The following is an 18370-nucleotide window of genomic DNA, read 5'->3' on the forward strand; positions in this document are numbered from 1 at the left end:
GTATACCTTCCTTTCCTAATTTGTTTTCAGTATTTTTTGAACATTTATATTCTCACACATTGCGGCTGATTTATTTTAGGCTCTCCAAGACTGGAGAAGATAGTCTTGCAGAGCTTTAATAAATCAGGCCAATTTTTGGATGGAGCTCCGCATACAGGAAAACATGGAAGCTCAGAAAATAGAAAGAAATCTTGCATTTCAAGAAGGACGGCCAAAACTTAGCATCCTAAAAGCAAACATTTGCTTTAGGTATTACAACCTGACCTAACCATTTGCATTCTGTATAAAAACTTTTGTCAGCATGATCCTATGCTGCAGTTACAATAATAAATGTAATGCCCTAAAAGCTAGTAGCTGTCACCTGGCTGTTACTGACAGTTAAGTCTTAACAAATAATCAGGGACATATTACAGTTGTTCTTAAACAAGGTGTTGATATAGTAGCTGAAGGATGATGATTTTATTCAGAAAAGATATCAGTCTGCATTTGTTTATTATGTAATTGTCCAATACACTTTTAGGATAGGAAAAATATAATAAAGGTAGTTCTCATTTAACGACTTACCCGTTCACTGACTGTAGGCATTTTTTTTTGGTTAGGTTAGACCAGGCGTCAGTGTCCTTTGGGCACAAAATAAAGTCACAAAGCACCGCTACCTAATAATTAGTTGAAGAGAGTACATATCATGTCGCTGCAAGGTAGTCTAAGAATTCCCCAACTTTGCGTGCTAAAGGCACTAAAAAAAAATGTGATTAATTTAGTAAAGTGAACCTGTCTTCTTTCCTGTCTTGCCAATTATTTCATTACTATATGGCAATACATGTGATGTGCTCACTAAAAATACACAATAATTTCCCATTTTGTCCTTTTTACTGTAGAGCCGATAAGATTCCTGTCAACATACTAAACTCGTATCTAGATGCCTGTGAACTAGAGAAACATCGGAAATTGGAAGGTGAGAATGTTTGAGTATTTTTGGGATAATGCTTAGCCAGCCAGATTAGTATGTTAACTGCATATTGGAATCCCAAGCATGATATGAAATGTGCACAGTTCTGTAATTTGTATCAGAAGCTGAGATCCAGGCAAACAGCCAAATACACAGATGAAATACGTATGTCGGAGATGTTTTACCATTGGATTTTTTTTGACTGTCCAATCTTGAGTCCTGCCATATAACACTGCTCTGAAATTTCTTTGCTGTTTTTAGAACACTAACAGGTCATGTCCCTTTCCTGTCCTGTGATTGGGCAGTAAAAGGAGTAGCAGCAGACTAATGAGCTCTCTTCACCTTTCATTTTTCCTCATGTATGCGTATTACCTCACTTCACTTTGTAACAATCACTTTGTAATGTAGAACCAATGGAACTGCATTGCAAGTGAGGTTGCCAAAATCCTGTGGTGGGGAGTGAGGAATAAGATAAAAAAGGCGCACTTTACACCACCCTAGACACAAATGAGTACTGAACCCTTGCGGTGCTTGTGGTGACCCACTGTAGGGCCTTTTCAAGTTTTCCTGAAAGTATTGAGTTTTAATGTGTGTCTTATATACCTGTTCTCTTCGCCTTTGGTATATGAGAAAGTCAGTGCTTGTGTCAGTTGTAGCGGGTGTGCTGGTGTCGCCTTGGTGTAGTGGAGAATGGAAGCACAGCTTAAGCTGTACTAAAACAATGCTATTAGGTTGAATTTTGAATGTTGCAAAAAAAGTACATTGTGGAATAAATAAATTGAACATAAATAATGGTGTTCAGCTTCATAAAGGTAGTTGGTACTTCAACTTTCCATGCTGCATCTTTAAATAAATGTCATTTCTTTTGTAGTTAGGGATTCATTACAGTAGGGACACCCACCCTAGTCAAGTCCTGTGCCCTATTACATCTAATACAAACATTTAGTTTCTGATTCCATATTTTATATAGACCAGTAAACCATCATTTTTGTGTTGGGAGCAGTGCTCAACTGCTTAGCACTGTAAAGTTTTACTGTGTAAATAATATTTATGATGATTAATGCTTGATGTTGACTATGAATCTCTCGCCACATGAATAGAGCCCTTCTATGCAATGTTTAAACCAACTTTTTTGGTCCATTAGGCAATGAAAAGATGGATGTGTCCCTGAATGAGGAGCCCATAGCAAAGTTACAGTCAGCACTTTGGGAATTGAGACCGTATGTCACAGATAGCAAGAGATATGATGGTTGGTAATAAATGTCTTATTTAAAGTATGTCTGTAGGTAAAATGTACTATTAAAGAAACATGTCCTTGTCATGCTTGCTGATAATGTTACCACAGCAGAGTATGCTCACCCATCTGCTTTTCTTGCAACCGTCATACTTCAAGTCCATCATCCTCAAGCTTTTGGGTCTGAGTTTACCTGAGTGGATGATATTCCTAAGAGACCGTGTTTTTCTTGTTTGGGGAAGGACTTTCGGGAAACATGGGGTGTCCTCCTGTGTCCTGCCTCCCTGCTCTGGCAAACTGTAGAATTCGACAACCACTGTTGTGAAATCATGGTGCCAGATGGAGGAATTTAGGCACATCAGCTTCCCCAGCTCAGCTCCCTTCAGAATCACCTGTGGTTTCATGGTCCCACTATCCCAAATTAAACTAGTACTCATATTACTGGATTTTTTATACTGCCTTTTTTTCTTTTATATTATAAGGTTAGTCGACCAGTGATGTTATTTATTAGCATGTGTTATGATTTGAGTACATCTTCACTGTGTACATAAAACTTTTTTTTTTTTTTTTTTTACAGAGGTCTCATCGCAGATTGCTATAATTTCAGATAGGCTGACAGCAGTGATAGATCCTGGTGGTCCAAACACCATTCCTGTTATCTCTGAACCACTTTTTTCACATAGTGTTGAAGATCTGGAACCACAGGAACTAACAGTAAGTTTAAAATAAAATTGTTTTATTACTTATCTACAAACTATCAGCCTACCTAACTAATTTCTCTATTGACAGGTGTCTGACTTACTCCTTACATCCTTTTGTCAGTGTGTTTTGGTGGCCTCCGGTACAAATCCACCCGATCGGTAACCCACAACATCTATTGCATATGCTACTATATGTAGAGCAAAAAGTTTTTTGGACACCTGACTATCACACTTGTACAAACTTGTTGGGCTTTCCATTCCCAAATCATAGGCATTCATTTGGAGATGACCCAGTATTTGCTGTTACTCTAGGAAGGCATTCCAAGAGATAATAGAGTATGCCTGTACCATTCATTCACAACAGATACTGATGTTGGTCGAAAAAACTTGGCTTACAGTGATTATTCAGATTCATCCCAAAGTTCAGTAGGGTCAGGGCTCTCTTCTGGTTGCTAAAGTTCTTTCACACCAGTTTCTTTTGTTTATCAATTTGGCTGTATATACGGGGTGCAGTCATGCTAGAACAGAAAAGAGCATTTTCCAAATTGTTGGTACAAGATTGGAAATACCTGTATTCTCTAGTACAACCAGTATACTTTCCTGAAAACAATCAAACTCAATCATGGAGAAGTGTCCACATACATTTAGTTATGGAGATGGCTATGTGTCTTCAAACCTTAAGCCATACAGTATGTATCATCACAGGCTTTTTTTTAACAAATTAACATTTGATGGAAACTGTTAAAATCAAACTCAAGACTGATTTTTTTCCTATGATTTGAATAAGAGATATGAGAAAGATTAGTCTTCTGTCTGTATCTAGTTTTGCCTGTGCCCTTTTGGGCCTTTTCAGAACAATAGATGCCAACTCCATATTATTTCCCATGGTTTTGAAATGAGATGCCTACCAACTCATACAGGTTTGATGAGGAGGTGTTTCCAACATTTGGCGATGTAATATATAATTTCAATACATTTCTTGTCAGTATGACACCTGCTTGATGCAGAATAGACTAACATGAAATGCAAGCTGTGTAAGTTTTATAAAAGTAAAGACATTGTAACCCACATGACATCAATTATCAATAAATTAGTATCAAATACACCCCATACCATGTTAAAATAAACTTTTTTTATTATTATTATTTCAATAGCCAGGGGCAATGGCCAACCCTTTATGTGAAGATGCTGTGTGGACATCGCAAGGCGCTTTTTGCCTTACTGACCAGGATCCTTCATCTCTTGAGTCATCAAGTGAGTCTATGTGACTGTAGATACATAATTAGGCCTGTACATACTACTTCTGTGCATTAAATATTTTAGTAGTCACATTACTGAATTTACTTTTATACGCATAATCTATATTAGAGGTCGGCAAACTCCGGCTAGATACGGCCTTGCCGGTAGTTTGTTCCAGCCTAACACCCCCTGGCCGATCCGACCTAATCCCGACCAGCAACCCATGGCGGAGCTGTAACTACCGAGCTCCAGAGTCGCATGCGGCTCTTGAGCCTCCGTGTTGTGGCTCCCTTCCCTATTTACCGTAGCTGGCGTTAACACTTCCACTGCCGGGGTAAATAGAGAGCGTTCCCTCTCTTCCGTATGCATTGCGGAAGAAAGGGATTTCCCTTCAGGGGGCATTCCTGGTAGGGGAGGAGCCATTAGGGCGGGAATCGAGAAAAAGTCCGGCCAAGTGTGCTCCTGCCTACCCCTGAAATGGCCTAGTGGCCAAAAAAGTTTGCTGACCTCTGCTCTATATAGAGCATCTGGTCCCTCAAAGAGCCTCAAAGATGTTTTCTCCACACAACCACTAGCTATCCTATGACCTGTACATAGAATAGTATACAGCAGTTTTACCTTATTGGCAAAAATGCATTCTTGTTCCTGTCTGCTTGAGCCCGTCACTTTCTTAAGGATCCTATGTGGTGATTGAGTAGTAATGGGGGCATATGTGTACAAAGGCCACTAGTTATAACTATTTCTTTTCTAGTCAGTATTCTGGTTTATCTCAAGAGACAATTTGGGTACTAAGACTAACTACAATTTAAAATATGTTTTAACAATTTTTTGTAAGTTTTTACCTGCATTGGTGTATTAAAGCAGTTCTGGATCAGTGGAAGGGGAAACGAAGTACAGTTATATGTTACAGTCACATGGCTATTCAGTAGTACTGCAGTTCTGACATTACATCCCCAGATCTCTGTTTTTGGGCCTTTAACACAGCACTGCCAGCAGTTTAAAATATGATCTACTCTTTCCTTGGTAATTTTTTATGTTACTGTTTTAGTTAGGTATTCATTTTTTTAATTTCAGGCTCCGCTTCTGACGGATGCTCATGTTGTAGGACTCGCTGCTTTCTCAGTACATTTACATGAGTGTTGGAAGTCCCTAACACCGACAAGTTCTGATATTCCATCACTGGGCAAGTACTGGGAAGCTTTGCTAAGCTCACAGTGTCCAGGTTCTCTTTCTGTAGTTCTCAGGTGAGTCTAAAATGCTGGATATTTATTACTGCAGTAAATCTATAATGTCAAGGCATATTTGTCATGTGTGCACATCTGTTGTATTACAGCTTTTACCTATACAGTAGGTATATTTGTCAAATATCTGAACATGTGATGTCATGAATTGCTACCAGTCCCCCTTATGGACCCTTTTACTAGACAATTTCACAAAATTCCTAACATAAGATTATGTTTATTTTTTTTTTTAATTCATATTATTTACCATTAAATGTATTCTCAGTGTAGAGATTCAAAAGCCCTTACTCTTGCTCTAAGTGTCAGCATCTTTGCAGGAGACGAGGAGCTATCACTCATGTGACAATGTAATGTTTTCCCTTTGCTTATCCCCTGGCAGCTACAGGTAAGGTAGGGGTGGGCAATCTGGGACAGCGCAAACAGTAATTGATTTGTAATTATGAATCCCCAAGGAAGGAGAAGGTTATGTCAAAGTGGGAGGGGGTTTGTGCCAGAGAGTTGACTGTTCCTGGAGTTGTAACTTTAGCAAACTCAAAGGTGAATAAAAATGATTATTGAAAATAAAAGTAAGCATTTAAATAGTGTTCTATGTTTGGGTTTCTGGGTGTGTTCCTTTAATACACCATTTTTGCCTCCTAAGAAATATGTTCTTGTCATAATTTCCCTTTAGGTTTTGTACAGCAGCCATTTCCTACGCCTGTTGCAGGTTCACGCTTCTTTCTCCAGAGGCATCATTTGACTCTGTTCCTCCACTCATAATGCGTAAGGTAATTCTATACAATCAGACTGGCAATCATGCCTCAGGCTATGTTGCTGTTATAGTATAACTCTTTTGTGGTTTCTATTATTATTATTATTCCATTCCATTTCCAGGTTTCTTCAGGGTTAGTTTAGTTTTTCTCTGCCCCCTTACCATAGGCTCATTAGAAGGAGGACCCCCTTTTCCAACCATACTTTTAATTGCTCATTCTCTTTTTTTGGAGAATCTATTAAAGGAGTGTGAAACCATCATTTCACTTGGTAATGACTGCGGCAGTAAAACAGGTCGCTCTAGCTGATTCTACTTGCAAGCAAACATCAACCATAAAATAAAAACTGTTTGATGAGATTGCTTTTTTCAAAATCATTGTATTTTAGCTATGCTGAAAGTATACGGTATGTGTATTAAACCTTTTTTTTCTGGTTCAGACACAGCACCTCTTACCCAGGCTGTTCCTGGAAACAAGAAGACAAGTCCTAAAAGAGGAAGAGACAGACACACCGATCACATTTACTACCCTGTCCCTTTCTTCTGCCAGTTGGAAAGATGCAGCGCTGTCTTTATGGAGCCAGGCTTGTCTTCAGGAACATTTTAAAAAAGATTTATTCCGGGTAAAGCTTGATGTATTCTGTAAAAGAATAACTTTTAGGCATATCTAACACCTTTCTTAGTACACTTGCAAAAGATGTAAACTTTTAGTGTAATACTGGTGTCAACCGCATTAGAAAAAAAAAATGAAAAATAACAAAAAAGGTGATTTTACAATTTGTTGTCATTGATAATTACAGGGCATTGTTTCAGACAATGTTAAAGACGCAAATGCACCTTTTTAATTAATGAATCATTACATTTTTTTTTCAAGCAGTGCAAGTTTCTGATTTAGACTAGTATCGGCTTCCTAAAGTCCATGGTTGAGGGAGAAACCGTTATGGAGTTTGTTGTTAACTTTGCAGTCTGCTGCAGCAGAATGTATTAGGTCTTCTGCTCTGTCAGAGGGATTTGCTATGTTAATAAGTTATGTAAAGTTAAGAACTGAATAGACAGAAATACAAATCTTTTGACAGGTAAAAAAAAATCATATCTGTAATTAATTTGTATATTTAGGGGCAGCACGGTGGCTCAGAGGTTAGCACTCTGGCCTTTGCAGCGCTAGGTCCTAGATTCGAATCCCAGCCAGGACCCTATGTGCATGGAGTTTGCAGGTTCTCTCTGTGTCTGCGTGGGTTTCCTCTGGGTACTCCGGTTTCCTCCCACATCCTAAAAACATGCAATTAGGTTAATTGGCTTCCCCCTAAGTTGACCTTAGACTACATTACCACATATGACTATAGTAGGGACATTAGATTGTGAGCTCCTTTGAGGGACAGTTAGTGACACGACTATGGACTTTGTACAGCACTGCGTAATATGATGGCGCTATATAAATACTGTCTAATAATAATAATAATAATAATATTTAACTGTTTGCCTGGAGTTCAACTTTAAAGTGAACTTACCATTAAAGCAGTACCCTTAAATCATTAGGAGATTTAATTGATTCCAAATCACTTGTCCCATGTTTAAAATAATGCCATGGGTACGAAACTTCGTCTTTGAGATTCCTCATGTGACCTAAACCTTAAATTATACCTAAACTCAGAATTTTCACTTTACATAAAAGGGTAGACAACCCTTTTATTTTATGTAAGATAAAAATTATGTTTGTTTGTTTGTTTGTTTTTTTTAAGTGCAACATCCTTTTTAAAAAAAAATGGGTGCAGCATCTTCCCCTAATTAGAATGAATGGGAGCAAAAAGCCTCCCAGGATACCTTTGTCAGGCATTCCAGGAGGCTCTTGGGCGCTCCTTCTGCGCATACCATAGCATCTGGGGCATGCGCAGAAGGAGCCCTTTTTGCACAAAGATAACAATTTGACGATCTCATGCATGCGCAGTGAGGTCGGCAAATTGTTTTTTCATCCTACACCACCCAATCTCTCGCCTGGGTCGGGTGACCTAGGATGAAGAACAGGAAAAAGAAGAGAAGATGGCGCCGGCTCTGAACGATGCAGGACACCCCCGGAGGGATCGGACTGCCATGCAGGATTGAAGGTAAGTGTATTTTTGTTTAGTTTTTTTGTTGTTTTGAGTTTAGTTCCTCTTTAAACAGCATAGATTACCGTATTTTTCGGACTATAAGACGCACTTTTTCTTCCCCAAAACTGGGGGGGAAAAGTGGGTGCGTCTTATACACCGAATACATGTTAAATATAATTTAAAAAAATCATACTCATCCGATACCGCGATCCTGCGTGCTTCTTCTCCTCGCTCTCCTCCCGGCTGCAGCGCGTGTCTCCTCCTCCTCTGAGCGAGGAGAAGCCGACACACGTGCCCTCGCGATCCCGTAAGCAGGCTGGATCAGCCTGCTTATGGGATCGCTGGGGTATGCGTGTCGGCTTCTCCTCTCTCAGAGGAGGAGACGCGCTGCAGCCAGGAGGAGAGCCAGGAGAAGCCGACACCCGTGCCCCCGCGATCTCATAAGCAGGCTGGATCAGCCTGCTTACGGGATCGCGAGGGCACGGGTGCCGGCTTCTCCTGGCTCTCCTCCCGGCTGCAGCGCGTGTCTCCTCCTCCTCTGAGCGAGGAGAAGCCGGCACACGTGCCCTCGCGATCCGGTAAGCAGGCTGGATCAGCCTGCTTATGGGATCGCTGGGGTATGCGTGTCGGCTTCTCCTCGCTCAGAGGAGGAGGAGACACGCGCTGCAGCCAGGAGGAGAGCGAGGAGAAGAAGAAGCCCACAGCATCGCGGGATCGCGGTATCGGGTGAGTATGATTTTTTGGCACAGGGTGATCAGAAGGGGATACATTGTGTCAATGTATCCCCTTCTAATCACTCTGTGTCAATGTATCCCCTTCTGATCACTCTGTGTCAGAGTGATTAGAAGGGGATACATTGACACAGAGTGATTTTTTAGTATTTTGTTCAGAATCTTTTTTTTCTAGGTTTTTCTCCTTTAAAATTGGGTGCGTCTTATAGGCCGGAGCGTCTTATAGTCCGAAAAATACGGTACATTTCTAGCTGCTGGTAGCACTTTGATTTTTTAATAAAATTACAGAGTAAGCTGATCTAAGCATATAATTTAGATTTATTACTTATGCACCAGTTACTCATGCTTTGAAAACACTGATCTATGTCCTGTCTAAGAACTAGAATAGCTCAGCAGTGCATGCTTCTAGTTTAGGGATTTCCTGTTTGCAATCCTTTTGCTATGATAAAAATGTCTTTGGTTAACTGGTGTGTTTTATGTCATTATATCCTGTTGTAGCTTTCATTCAGGGATTGGCTGCTGTGGGAGTTATCTCTAAATCCTGATATAGATCCTCTATCTGATATGGAGAGGTGAGCCTGCCTGCATGAATATAAATGATTTTACAGTTTTTCATTATACTGACAATGTCTATTTTCCCTGCAGACAAGACTACCAGCGATGGGCAGTGAACCAGTGTTTTCTCCCAGAATCCTCTACTACTGGTGGATGTGGGAACAATTTGGAAAAGGCCTGTTCAACAATAGTTAATGCCATCTTAGATTTTATCACTAGGTGAGTTTGAATCTGTCCATGAATGAATCTGTCTATTTGCAAGTCAAAGCAATAGGTTTAGTTTACTGATTGCTACTACTCAAGCTTGTAGTTTCGTTTTGTTCTCTTGCTGCTTCATTCACCCATGGGACCAAGAAAAAAAAACCCTGTGCAAGCTTCAAAATCTAGTCTCGGCTTAAAGCACCTGGCCCCACCATCTGTGTTTTCCCTGGGCTTGAGCAGGAAATTGCCACTAATGGCAGCTATCACTAATGCTGTCCTGTAAATGGGACTGATAGTGCGCTTCGTTTCACATATGCAGAAATACTAATTGTTTATCCCAGCTTCTATAATTGTCAGCCTGTTTGCTTTGCATGGCCAAAGCTCAGGTTCACTCAAATGGCTGTCACCAGTCAAAAAGATAAATATCCAGCTCATCATATGCTGTTTAACTTTAAAAAGATTTTTAAATTATTATATTCTTGTGATACCTTCACCCCTTCTGTGCTATTACTTTGTAAAGTATAAAGTGAGAGACAGTGTTTTAACATTCATTCAGTGCTTCTGTTTCTGCAGACTTTGTGGCACTGCCCTGCATCCTACCTGATTTGTGCACTGTGAATGATCGTTACCACATTGGTGACTTCCACCTAAGTTTCTTTTCCTACTTCTCATTACAGGATTGAAATATAAAATAATTTGTTTTTTTTCCTGCTATTTGAAGCTAAATTAAGTTGTCTAAAGCTCTCTGCACAAATTTAGTAGTCTATTGGACAATTCTATATTTCACTTTGTATTGCAGTTCTGATTCTGGCCCAGGAAGACGTCCATCTAATGGCTGCACTGGCCTCAATTGTATCCTTAGCCGATTACAGGTAGGTCCAAACCAACCACTGCTTATTAGTAATCACTTGGTATTCTGCGATGGAGAGATATTTTTTTTACCCGCAGCTAAACTATGATTTTTTTTTTTATTGAATGTTTTGAACATGAAGTCTATCTGCTCTATTTATAAAACAGGCAGCCTAACATTCCCTCAAACGTTCACCCTCATGGAATCATTTACTACCATCGAAACACATGGACCTAGAAAATTCCCATGAGGGAATGTTTGAGGCAATGTCTGATTCTCTGTTTTATAAATAAAGCCCTATATGTTGCATTAAGCAACTGAATACTCCTCAAATTTTAAAAAACAATGAAAGGAAAAAAATGGTTGATTTCTTGTATAGCATTGACAGGTTCTTTAGATGCTTTAATACTTAAGTACCTGTATGTTTTTGTTTAGGAGTTGGTGTGTGATTTCTTGCTGAGTCACTCAAGCAAAAGCATCCAAGTTCATTTCCTCCTTGATGAGTTCCATCAGAGATTAGCAAAGTTATCAGACAGCATGGAAACAGAGGCCCAACTTAGAAGACAATGTGAACTTGCTATGTGCTGCAGGTATTGGCTTTCTTTCAATATTGTCCACAATACACTTTGGCCAGTTGTGAAAACCTGAATAGAAAAATCTGTTCTTCGTCAACATGCTGCAGAGAAGAACTGTTTCTCTCTGTGGATGCAGTGGTCTCTCTGCAGAGTTGTAATGGCCCTTGCCGAGTCATAATTAAATCTCTGTATCCCTCAAAGCTCATTTTTGCTTTAGCTCTGTCTTGACAGGAGGAATGTTAGATCTATACAGGTCCAATTCCACACACATAGCAGAAGTCTTTCTCTGCAGCACCGTGGTACAGGACAGGTTTTACTACTCTTACTGTATAAATCATCAGACCTATGATCAGGTTATACTTATCACCCTTTTGTCAGCTTTACAAATGACCCACATTGATAAATCTGTACAGGATTCTACTGGGACTGCCCTCTTCTCTGTTGGTCAGACCATACTGTGACCGAGGCTTCACTACACTGAAGTCTGATGATTTCTTTCAATTTGTCTGCAAGCATTTGGTAAGTTTCTAGTTCTGTGCTCATTTGCTAAATTGTCATCACTGGGTCAACCCTGGATTAAAAAAAAAAACTTTTTTTTTTTTTTTCTCTTGCAGAAAAATATTAGTCAACTAGGCTATGCCCTACCATATGATATCACTGCTCACTTTTTCAGGGTAATTTTGTTTTATATTTCTACATTATATTTTATTATCTTTAAAGGTATGCACAGACAAAAAAAGCTAGTCATTTAAAGAAGAAAGTACACCCCATTGAGTTGTTCTATTTATTTAAAAAAGACAAACATTAAATCTTTATCTGACAGTGCTTCACAGGAATGTAATACATCTGAACAAACGGCACATAAAACCGATTCAGTGTATTCATTCTCATAACTAAAATATTGATGTAGCCAGTTTTTCACATGGAACAGTATTTGCACAACTACATTTATCATCACTTTAAACCTGTGCAATTAAAATCAGTTGTTCCAGGTTAGGTATCAATGATTAGAAGGAATATGCTGGTTGAACTTGTCTAGACATCTAGGGTCCGGTGTTCTCTTTATTAATATTATACAGAATTTATATAACCCCAACATAATACGCAGCTTTTTAGTCATGTCACTCTGCTAAAGATCATGCCAAGATTGAAAAACCTCTCAAAAAGGGATGCCTTTGTGTTTGACAAGACATTTAAAAAGATTGCAAAATTTAAAATCAATCACTTCACCGTAAGTAAAATAAAGTCCTGGAGAGTTTAAGCAATGTCTGCCTTTTAAGAACTGTGATCCTGGACTAGCCACTTCAGGTACACCAAGTCAATACTTCATTGCCTTTTTGTAAATTCTAGGAACCCTAACTGCTGAGATTTGATAAATAGCAAACCAGATATCACCATATCTGACCACTGCATTATATTAGTTAAAATGTAAAAATAACTAGTAATTGCACTCAATCACAAAGCAAAATGAGAATCTGATAAAACCAAACCTTGCTATGCTCATATCCCACGTTATAATTTTGTGCAGTAAAAAGGTTTAGCTTCACGTAGAAAGTGGTTTCTTCTGTCAGAACCTTATGACACTCTGTGGTTCCTTCCAAGCCACATACCTAGTTTTTTCTCAACACGTTATAGACAGGTGATCTAGCATAAACAGTCATATTGACATACTGTCTTTCTTTTCCTGCAGGGATTGTTAAGCACCAGTGCTCAGTGTGAAGATCCTGGAGAGGCTGTGAATGCTGTTCTCGCCACTGCCTATACATGCTGCCCCATCATGATGACATCTGCTGCAGTATGCTGCTTTCATTCTTGTTATGATTACCACAGTTAAAGGGAATCTGACAAAACAGAAATATAGTAGCTGCACTGTTTACAGCTTTACTAATTTTAAAAGTATATAGTCAGTAATGGGAAACCTAATGTACGTACTTGTTCAGTGAGTGATCCATGCAATATTAAGGGTGACAGCACTTATAAAGTAAACCCGTGCTTTGAACATTTAGAGCAAAGTCTTCTTTAATGCTGTTCCCCTCTGTAGAGCATAAAGAAGGACAGCCCTGTGTAAGTGAATCACTACAGTTTAAGCATAAGCAGAGGCTAGTATTCTTCCTTCCCTATTCTGTTACATTAGGTAGGTTACATGCTCCCTCATATCTGAAAGTACTGGGTATTATGATCACACCTAGTGCCTCAATGGAGTGGCTAAAATGACTATGTTCTGTAAGGAAGAGAGGACAGCTACTAAAGTTCCATAATGACAGATTCCCCATTAAATAAGAACTGATTGGCTGCTTTTTTCTTGAATTGTGCACCTTGAGAAAGGGAAATCTGAACTGTTCTTTTTGTGACACAATGAGGTTTTATTCAGGTGCATTGTTTTTTTTTCTATGGGCTTCTTTTGCTGTGTACCCGTTAGAGAGATTTACTTGCTCTATTTGTCTTGAAAATCACTGGGCAGAAAACTAATGGAAACTCCAAAATGTTGAGTGATCGTTAAACAGGGGAAATCTTCCAGTGAAAAAACTCCTTCTGTTGACAACTTACAGTGGATTTCCCTCACTTCTATTTTGTCTACAGCACAGGAATTATTGACATATCTCTCCAAAGGAACACAGATGGCAAAAGTTTTTGGTTTGGATATACTTAACAAAGATTTTTTTTTGTAAATTTTGATTCCAAGTAAGCTTCTCTAAAGTAAAATGCCTTTTAGCAATTGTCTCTCATTCAAGTGGCTTGTTTGCTTCCATACTTTATCCAGCATTAATTTGTATTGTCAGTATGAGGTATAGTGATACAAAAAGATTGTAACATTTTTTTCTCTATTACAAAGCTTTGGTGGCCACAGCTGAACGCAGCCATCACGTGTCAGTGGAATTGTCTGTATGAAGATGAATTGCCAAAAGAGATTGAAACACTTAGGAAAATGCAAGCAGATGTGGACAGGTTAGAAAGTACAGCTTACATTTTATTCCTAACTTATTTGTAACAAATGAAGGCCTTGCAATGATGAAGCAAATCACATCTATATACTTTTACTGAGTCTGCCCTTTAATTGGTTTCCAGGTTGCTCTCTCAAGGATCAGCTCTCTGTCCCACCGACACCATCTGGCTCTCTGCTGCCTTTCTGCATTTCACCATCCGCAGGAACAAAGTGCAACAGGAAAGACTTCCAGATTTACTTAGAAGTTTCAGCACAAAGGCTTTGCAGGTGTGGATTTCTTTTAAAGAAGCCGAAATGTGGATTTCACCTTGCACATAATCTAACCCTCCTCAGTGACTTTGTCCCTTTGTTCTTACTTGAGGAAAGAGTGCTGTAAATCATAAGTCACTCCTCTCCTTACACTGTGGTTGGTGATCAGTATTATGAGTGATTGAGAATGGAGTTAAGATTTCTTACAAATGTTTCAGGAGACCCTAACAAAGAAAGTATTTAATGCAGAAAATCAGCCATAAAGGGTAAAAACAAAACAAGCAGCTTTTGCTGCATGTCTTCATCCAGTACAATTACCAGCTTCAGTTCTATAACGGGTGAGAGGATTTTACAAAACATAGATTTACACTTTAAAGAAAACCTGTTGCCACCGTGTGCAGGCACCTCACAAACTTATTCCTTTGAACAATTAACCCCTGATAGCTTGCGTTCCACCAATGCAAGTACAACTGCTAAGGTTCTCAGGATTCCCCTAAGCTCAGTTCACACTCACCAACGCCATACCCATGCTTTTTAAGGGAAGGCATAGCATAGCAGCCCTCCTTTGAACAATTAACCCCTGATAGCCTGCACTCTCCCAATGCAGGTATTACTGATAATGTTCTTAGGATTCTCCTAACCTTGCATCAAGCATCTGAATATTTTGAAACCTCTGAGAAATCATAAGGGAACTTTACCGTTACCCTGTGTTTAGTGGGAATTATCCGGGATCTCTATCATAATACACCTGATCTCTTTTCATACCTTTAATACTCCTATCTACAACTAATCTTCAATCCTAATACTGCTAAGTAGAAGACATAAATACAAATCTCTACCTTCCCCTGATGAAGCTTTTTTTGGGAAATGCGTTGGGACAGAGATGACTGTGGTGTTTTACATTTGATTTTACTATGCTTGAAATTATCAATAATATATTTTTCCAAATTTGAATTCCTGCTTCTCACCTATTATAGCTCAGGTATATTTTGTTTAGTTAGTGGTCACCCTACATGATGTCCAACCTGAAACACAAATATGTTACAATTAACTTAATTATTTAAATGCCAAAGAGACCCTTCTTGTTCTTTTTTTCTCCCTTTTTATATACATTTTTAACTAATGCAAGGTGTGCAAATCTAGCTATGCATATCATGTCTAACAAAAGTATGAATATGAATGTCTAAGCAGAATTCCTTATGTATTATAGATGGAGCCAAGGCATTATTTTATTTTATTTGTAAAATTGTCGGGTAGAGAACTTTGTACATGAGCCATTGTGAACCTGAGTATAAGCTGGAGCCCACTAATGACAGAAAACAGGAGTTGCCTTTCTGCAAAAAAGAATCGGGGATAGGTGGGTGGAGCATGCTTACTGGGGGTGTAAAAGTGAACAGGAGACAAAAACCCTCCAGAACTTCATAGGGAACAGGAAATACTTTTTAGGAATTTGCAGGATTTTTTTTCAATTTACCCCTTTGTATTACAGCTGTTGGATTGCTTACTCTTTTTTTCCATCATGGATCTTATCCATCCAACACTGAAGGTAAATACTTTACTTTACGGTCATTAAAATAAAAATTTTGTTTTAAAACTCAGTAAAAGGTTGCAAGACTGATAAAACACCAATGTTTTATTGCTGAATAGGGTGGAGTTGAGCACAAGTTGTCACTAGAGTACTGTATACAAACTGTGCAGTGTCTGGAGGAGAGAGGAGGGAGCTGGCTTTCAACTTTCCAACTAAAGTCGGAAAAATGTAAGTAACGACTTTATGATCATTGTACATCTGTGTTTTAATAAATAGGTCCAACTGTCAGGAGTAGGAGAATTAGAATAATTCTGCACAGACCTAAAGAATAAAAATGTGCCATCTACAGCTGCTGGTGTGGTTCTCTGGGATGCCAAAATTACTCTTAATGAGGCTCTTTCCTGCCAGTGGTAAGGGAGATAGGACTGTGTTTAAAGGGCTGCTTTAAACATCTCTCCTTTTGAAGTGTAGCCTGGAATTGGGTTTAGGGCTTCTAAGAGGAGTTCCAAGGCCGGGTGCTGCATTGTTTTTAGAAAGCTGTATACAGCACCTTTCTGTCTCCTCATTGCATAGTAAAGCACAAAGACCCAACAAGGCCATCCCTGGGTCTAATAAAGGAAATATATTGAAAATGTTTTATTGAACATTTTTTAGCATACTTATGAGGTAAGCAGGACTATCCAAAAAAGGAAAAGCTATATAGGTGTTTTGACATTATTACATATGTGTTTTGATAATTTCATCATTTGGCAAAATTAATCTTTATCAAATATTTATTAATATTTTGATTTTAAGATATTAATTTATCTACATTATGCTTACATCCTGACTTACAATAGAAGATGATTTTTGCCTTGCTTTTACTTTGCCTTTTTATTCAGAAGGTGTTTTTGTTTTCCAAAACTGATTCTTTCAGATAAGAGTCACCTCCATCAGTCAGCCTCTGAGGAGTTCCTGAAGCTGATCCCCCTGTCGTACTTCAGGTATGATTAGCAGGTTGGGAGCTGCTATTGCTGACATGGTAATCAAGTTACAAGCACAAAAGCTGTCATCCTTGCTTCACTACTGACCAGGAAAGCCCCGAAGAGTAGGTGCTAAATATATATATATGCCTTGAAGGTACAGCAACACAAACTAAAAGTGTAGGCCTATAATTCTTAGGCATAACTCACCGAAATATGTCCAATATTTAATAAATTTATTAATAAACTTTAAATAAAAAAAAACACTAAAATCTGGTAAAAAATAAAATAAAATATTGTTAAACATTTTATAAAACTGTACAGTAGCATGTATAATATTATATATATATATATATAAAGTATATATTATATAAAGATTTATTTGTATTGGACTCAATACAGCAATTTTGTATTGAAACCAATACAAAACTATTTGAATTTCCCACTGCTCCTCCCGCCCGCACTGGAGTCACCAGGAAACCCTGGAGATCGTCTCTGCACATGCCGGGAGAAGATTGAAAAAAGGAGATGTGTCCCGAGGACCTGCAGGGACCAGCAGGACGCCGGGGGACGACAATGGAACAACCTGGGACTACCTGTATATTTGAAACCTACTTCTGTAATAAAAAGCCTTGCGGTATTACCAAGGTACCTATATGAAGTGTGATCCTTCTCTGCTCCAGTACTAGAAATAGGACATACTGTGTAAAAAAATGCTAGATTTAAAGCAGAGCTCTGTAGGGGAATACCCAGACCTTCCTGAAAGGTCAGAGGAAAGGACTTGTTAAGAGTAGTGAAAGACTTCATCAATTTATAACCAAAAAAAAGTACTGTAATAACGAATTCCTACTTTTTAGGTTACAGTGACCTGTTTTGTTTCTGCAGTTTAGCTGTGTGTCTCCCAGTGGAAAGTGTGGTCAATCAACAGAACTTTCTGCCCGTTTCTTTAGAGATGTATACACAGCTTTTCCAGCTTTTTCTGGATGGTAACCCTCTTCTCGATCCACTGCAGGTATGCGTTACAGACTGGACAATAATCTAGAATTCAAGACTTCTGGCTAAAATGTTGACCTAAATTCTATATGCTCTTTTTAGACAGATCCACAGACTGTCTTCAGCAGGGGGCGCCAATTTCTTCTAAGCTGTATTCCAAAGTGTTCACACCCCAGTGCTGTGTTTAGAAGCCATCTGCCCCAGGTTTGCCAGTCCTTGTGTTATGTAGTTCTGTTTTATTTGAATGTTTTGTGTAATACCTCTGATAAAAGGAGCCTTCAACTAAAAGTAAAAAATTCCTTTGGAGCCAGATGGACTTTAAATCTGGTCTCAAGGCATGCCCATCTGTTTTCAACACTTCTGCATGTTTTGAGCATAGAAACAGTTTTGTAATAAGGCCTTGTTTCCACAATGTGTTCATTGCTTCACATAACGTGTGATACACAAGGACATCACTGCATACAGAGCAATGTCTGATGTTCCTATGTATGCAGCGCTCTGCAGTGTGTATTGTCATTACATTGCTGCCCTCTTTTTTGTCCATTTTGGTGTGCTGCCCTATTATGTGCAATTAGGGTCCTGT

General features: G+C 38.8%; 1 protein-coding gene across 2 annotated transcripts in view; it reads left to right on the forward strand.

Moving 5' to 3' along the window:
* Positions 1 to 18370, forward strand: part of FANCA (FA complementation group A) — a 37155-nt gene that overhangs the window by 17542 nt on the left and 1243 nt on the right. The window contains exons 21-42 of one of the 2 annotated variants that reach the window (XM_072422607.1): positions 879 to 955; positions 2094 to 2198; positions 2761 to 2897; positions 2973 to 3043; positions 4039 to 4138; positions 5198 to 5367; positions 6035 to 6131; positions 6553 to 6735; positions 9429 to 9502; positions 9576 to 9704; positions 10486 to 10558; positions 10972 to 11126; positions 11525 to 11630; positions 11726 to 11785; positions 12802 to 12906; positions 13945 to 14057; positions 14178 to 14322; positions 15794 to 15850; positions 15952 to 16060; positions 16749 to 16815; positions 17680 to 17806; positions 17890 to 17991. In XM_072422607.1, coding sequence (XP_072278708.1) covers positions 879 to 955; positions 2094 to 2198; positions 2761 to 2897; positions 2973 to 3043; positions 4039 to 4138; positions 5198 to 5367; positions 6035 to 6131; positions 6553 to 6735; positions 9429 to 9502; positions 9576 to 9704; positions 10486 to 10558; positions 10972 to 11126; positions 11525 to 11630; positions 11726 to 11785; positions 12802 to 12906; positions 13945 to 14057; positions 14178 to 14322; positions 15794 to 15850; positions 15952 to 16060; positions 16749 to 16815; positions 17680 to 17806; positions 17890 to 17991 — 2362 coding nt within the window. Of the gene's footprint in view, positions 1 to 878; positions 956 to 2093; positions 2199 to 2760; positions 2898 to 2972; positions 3044 to 4038; positions 4139 to 5197; positions 5368 to 6034; positions 6132 to 6552; positions 6736 to 9428; positions 9503 to 9575; positions 9705 to 10485; positions 10559 to 10971; positions 11127 to 11524; positions 11631 to 11725; positions 11786 to 12801; positions 12907 to 13944; positions 14058 to 14177; positions 14323 to 15514; positions 15718 to 15793; positions 15851 to 15951; positions 16061 to 16748; positions 16816 to 17679; positions 17807 to 17889; positions 17992 to 18370 lie in introns of those variants that run through there. The other variant, XM_072422608.1, reaches the window with a different exon arrangement.

Source organism: Pyxicephalus adspersus, chromosome 9, assembly GCF_032062135.1.
Source record: "Pyxicephalus adspersus chromosome 9, UCB_Pads_2.0, whole genome shotgun sequence".
Lineage (NCBI taxonomy): Eukaryota > Metazoa > Chordata > Amphibia > Anura > Pyxicephalidae > Pyxicephalus > Pyxicephalus adspersus.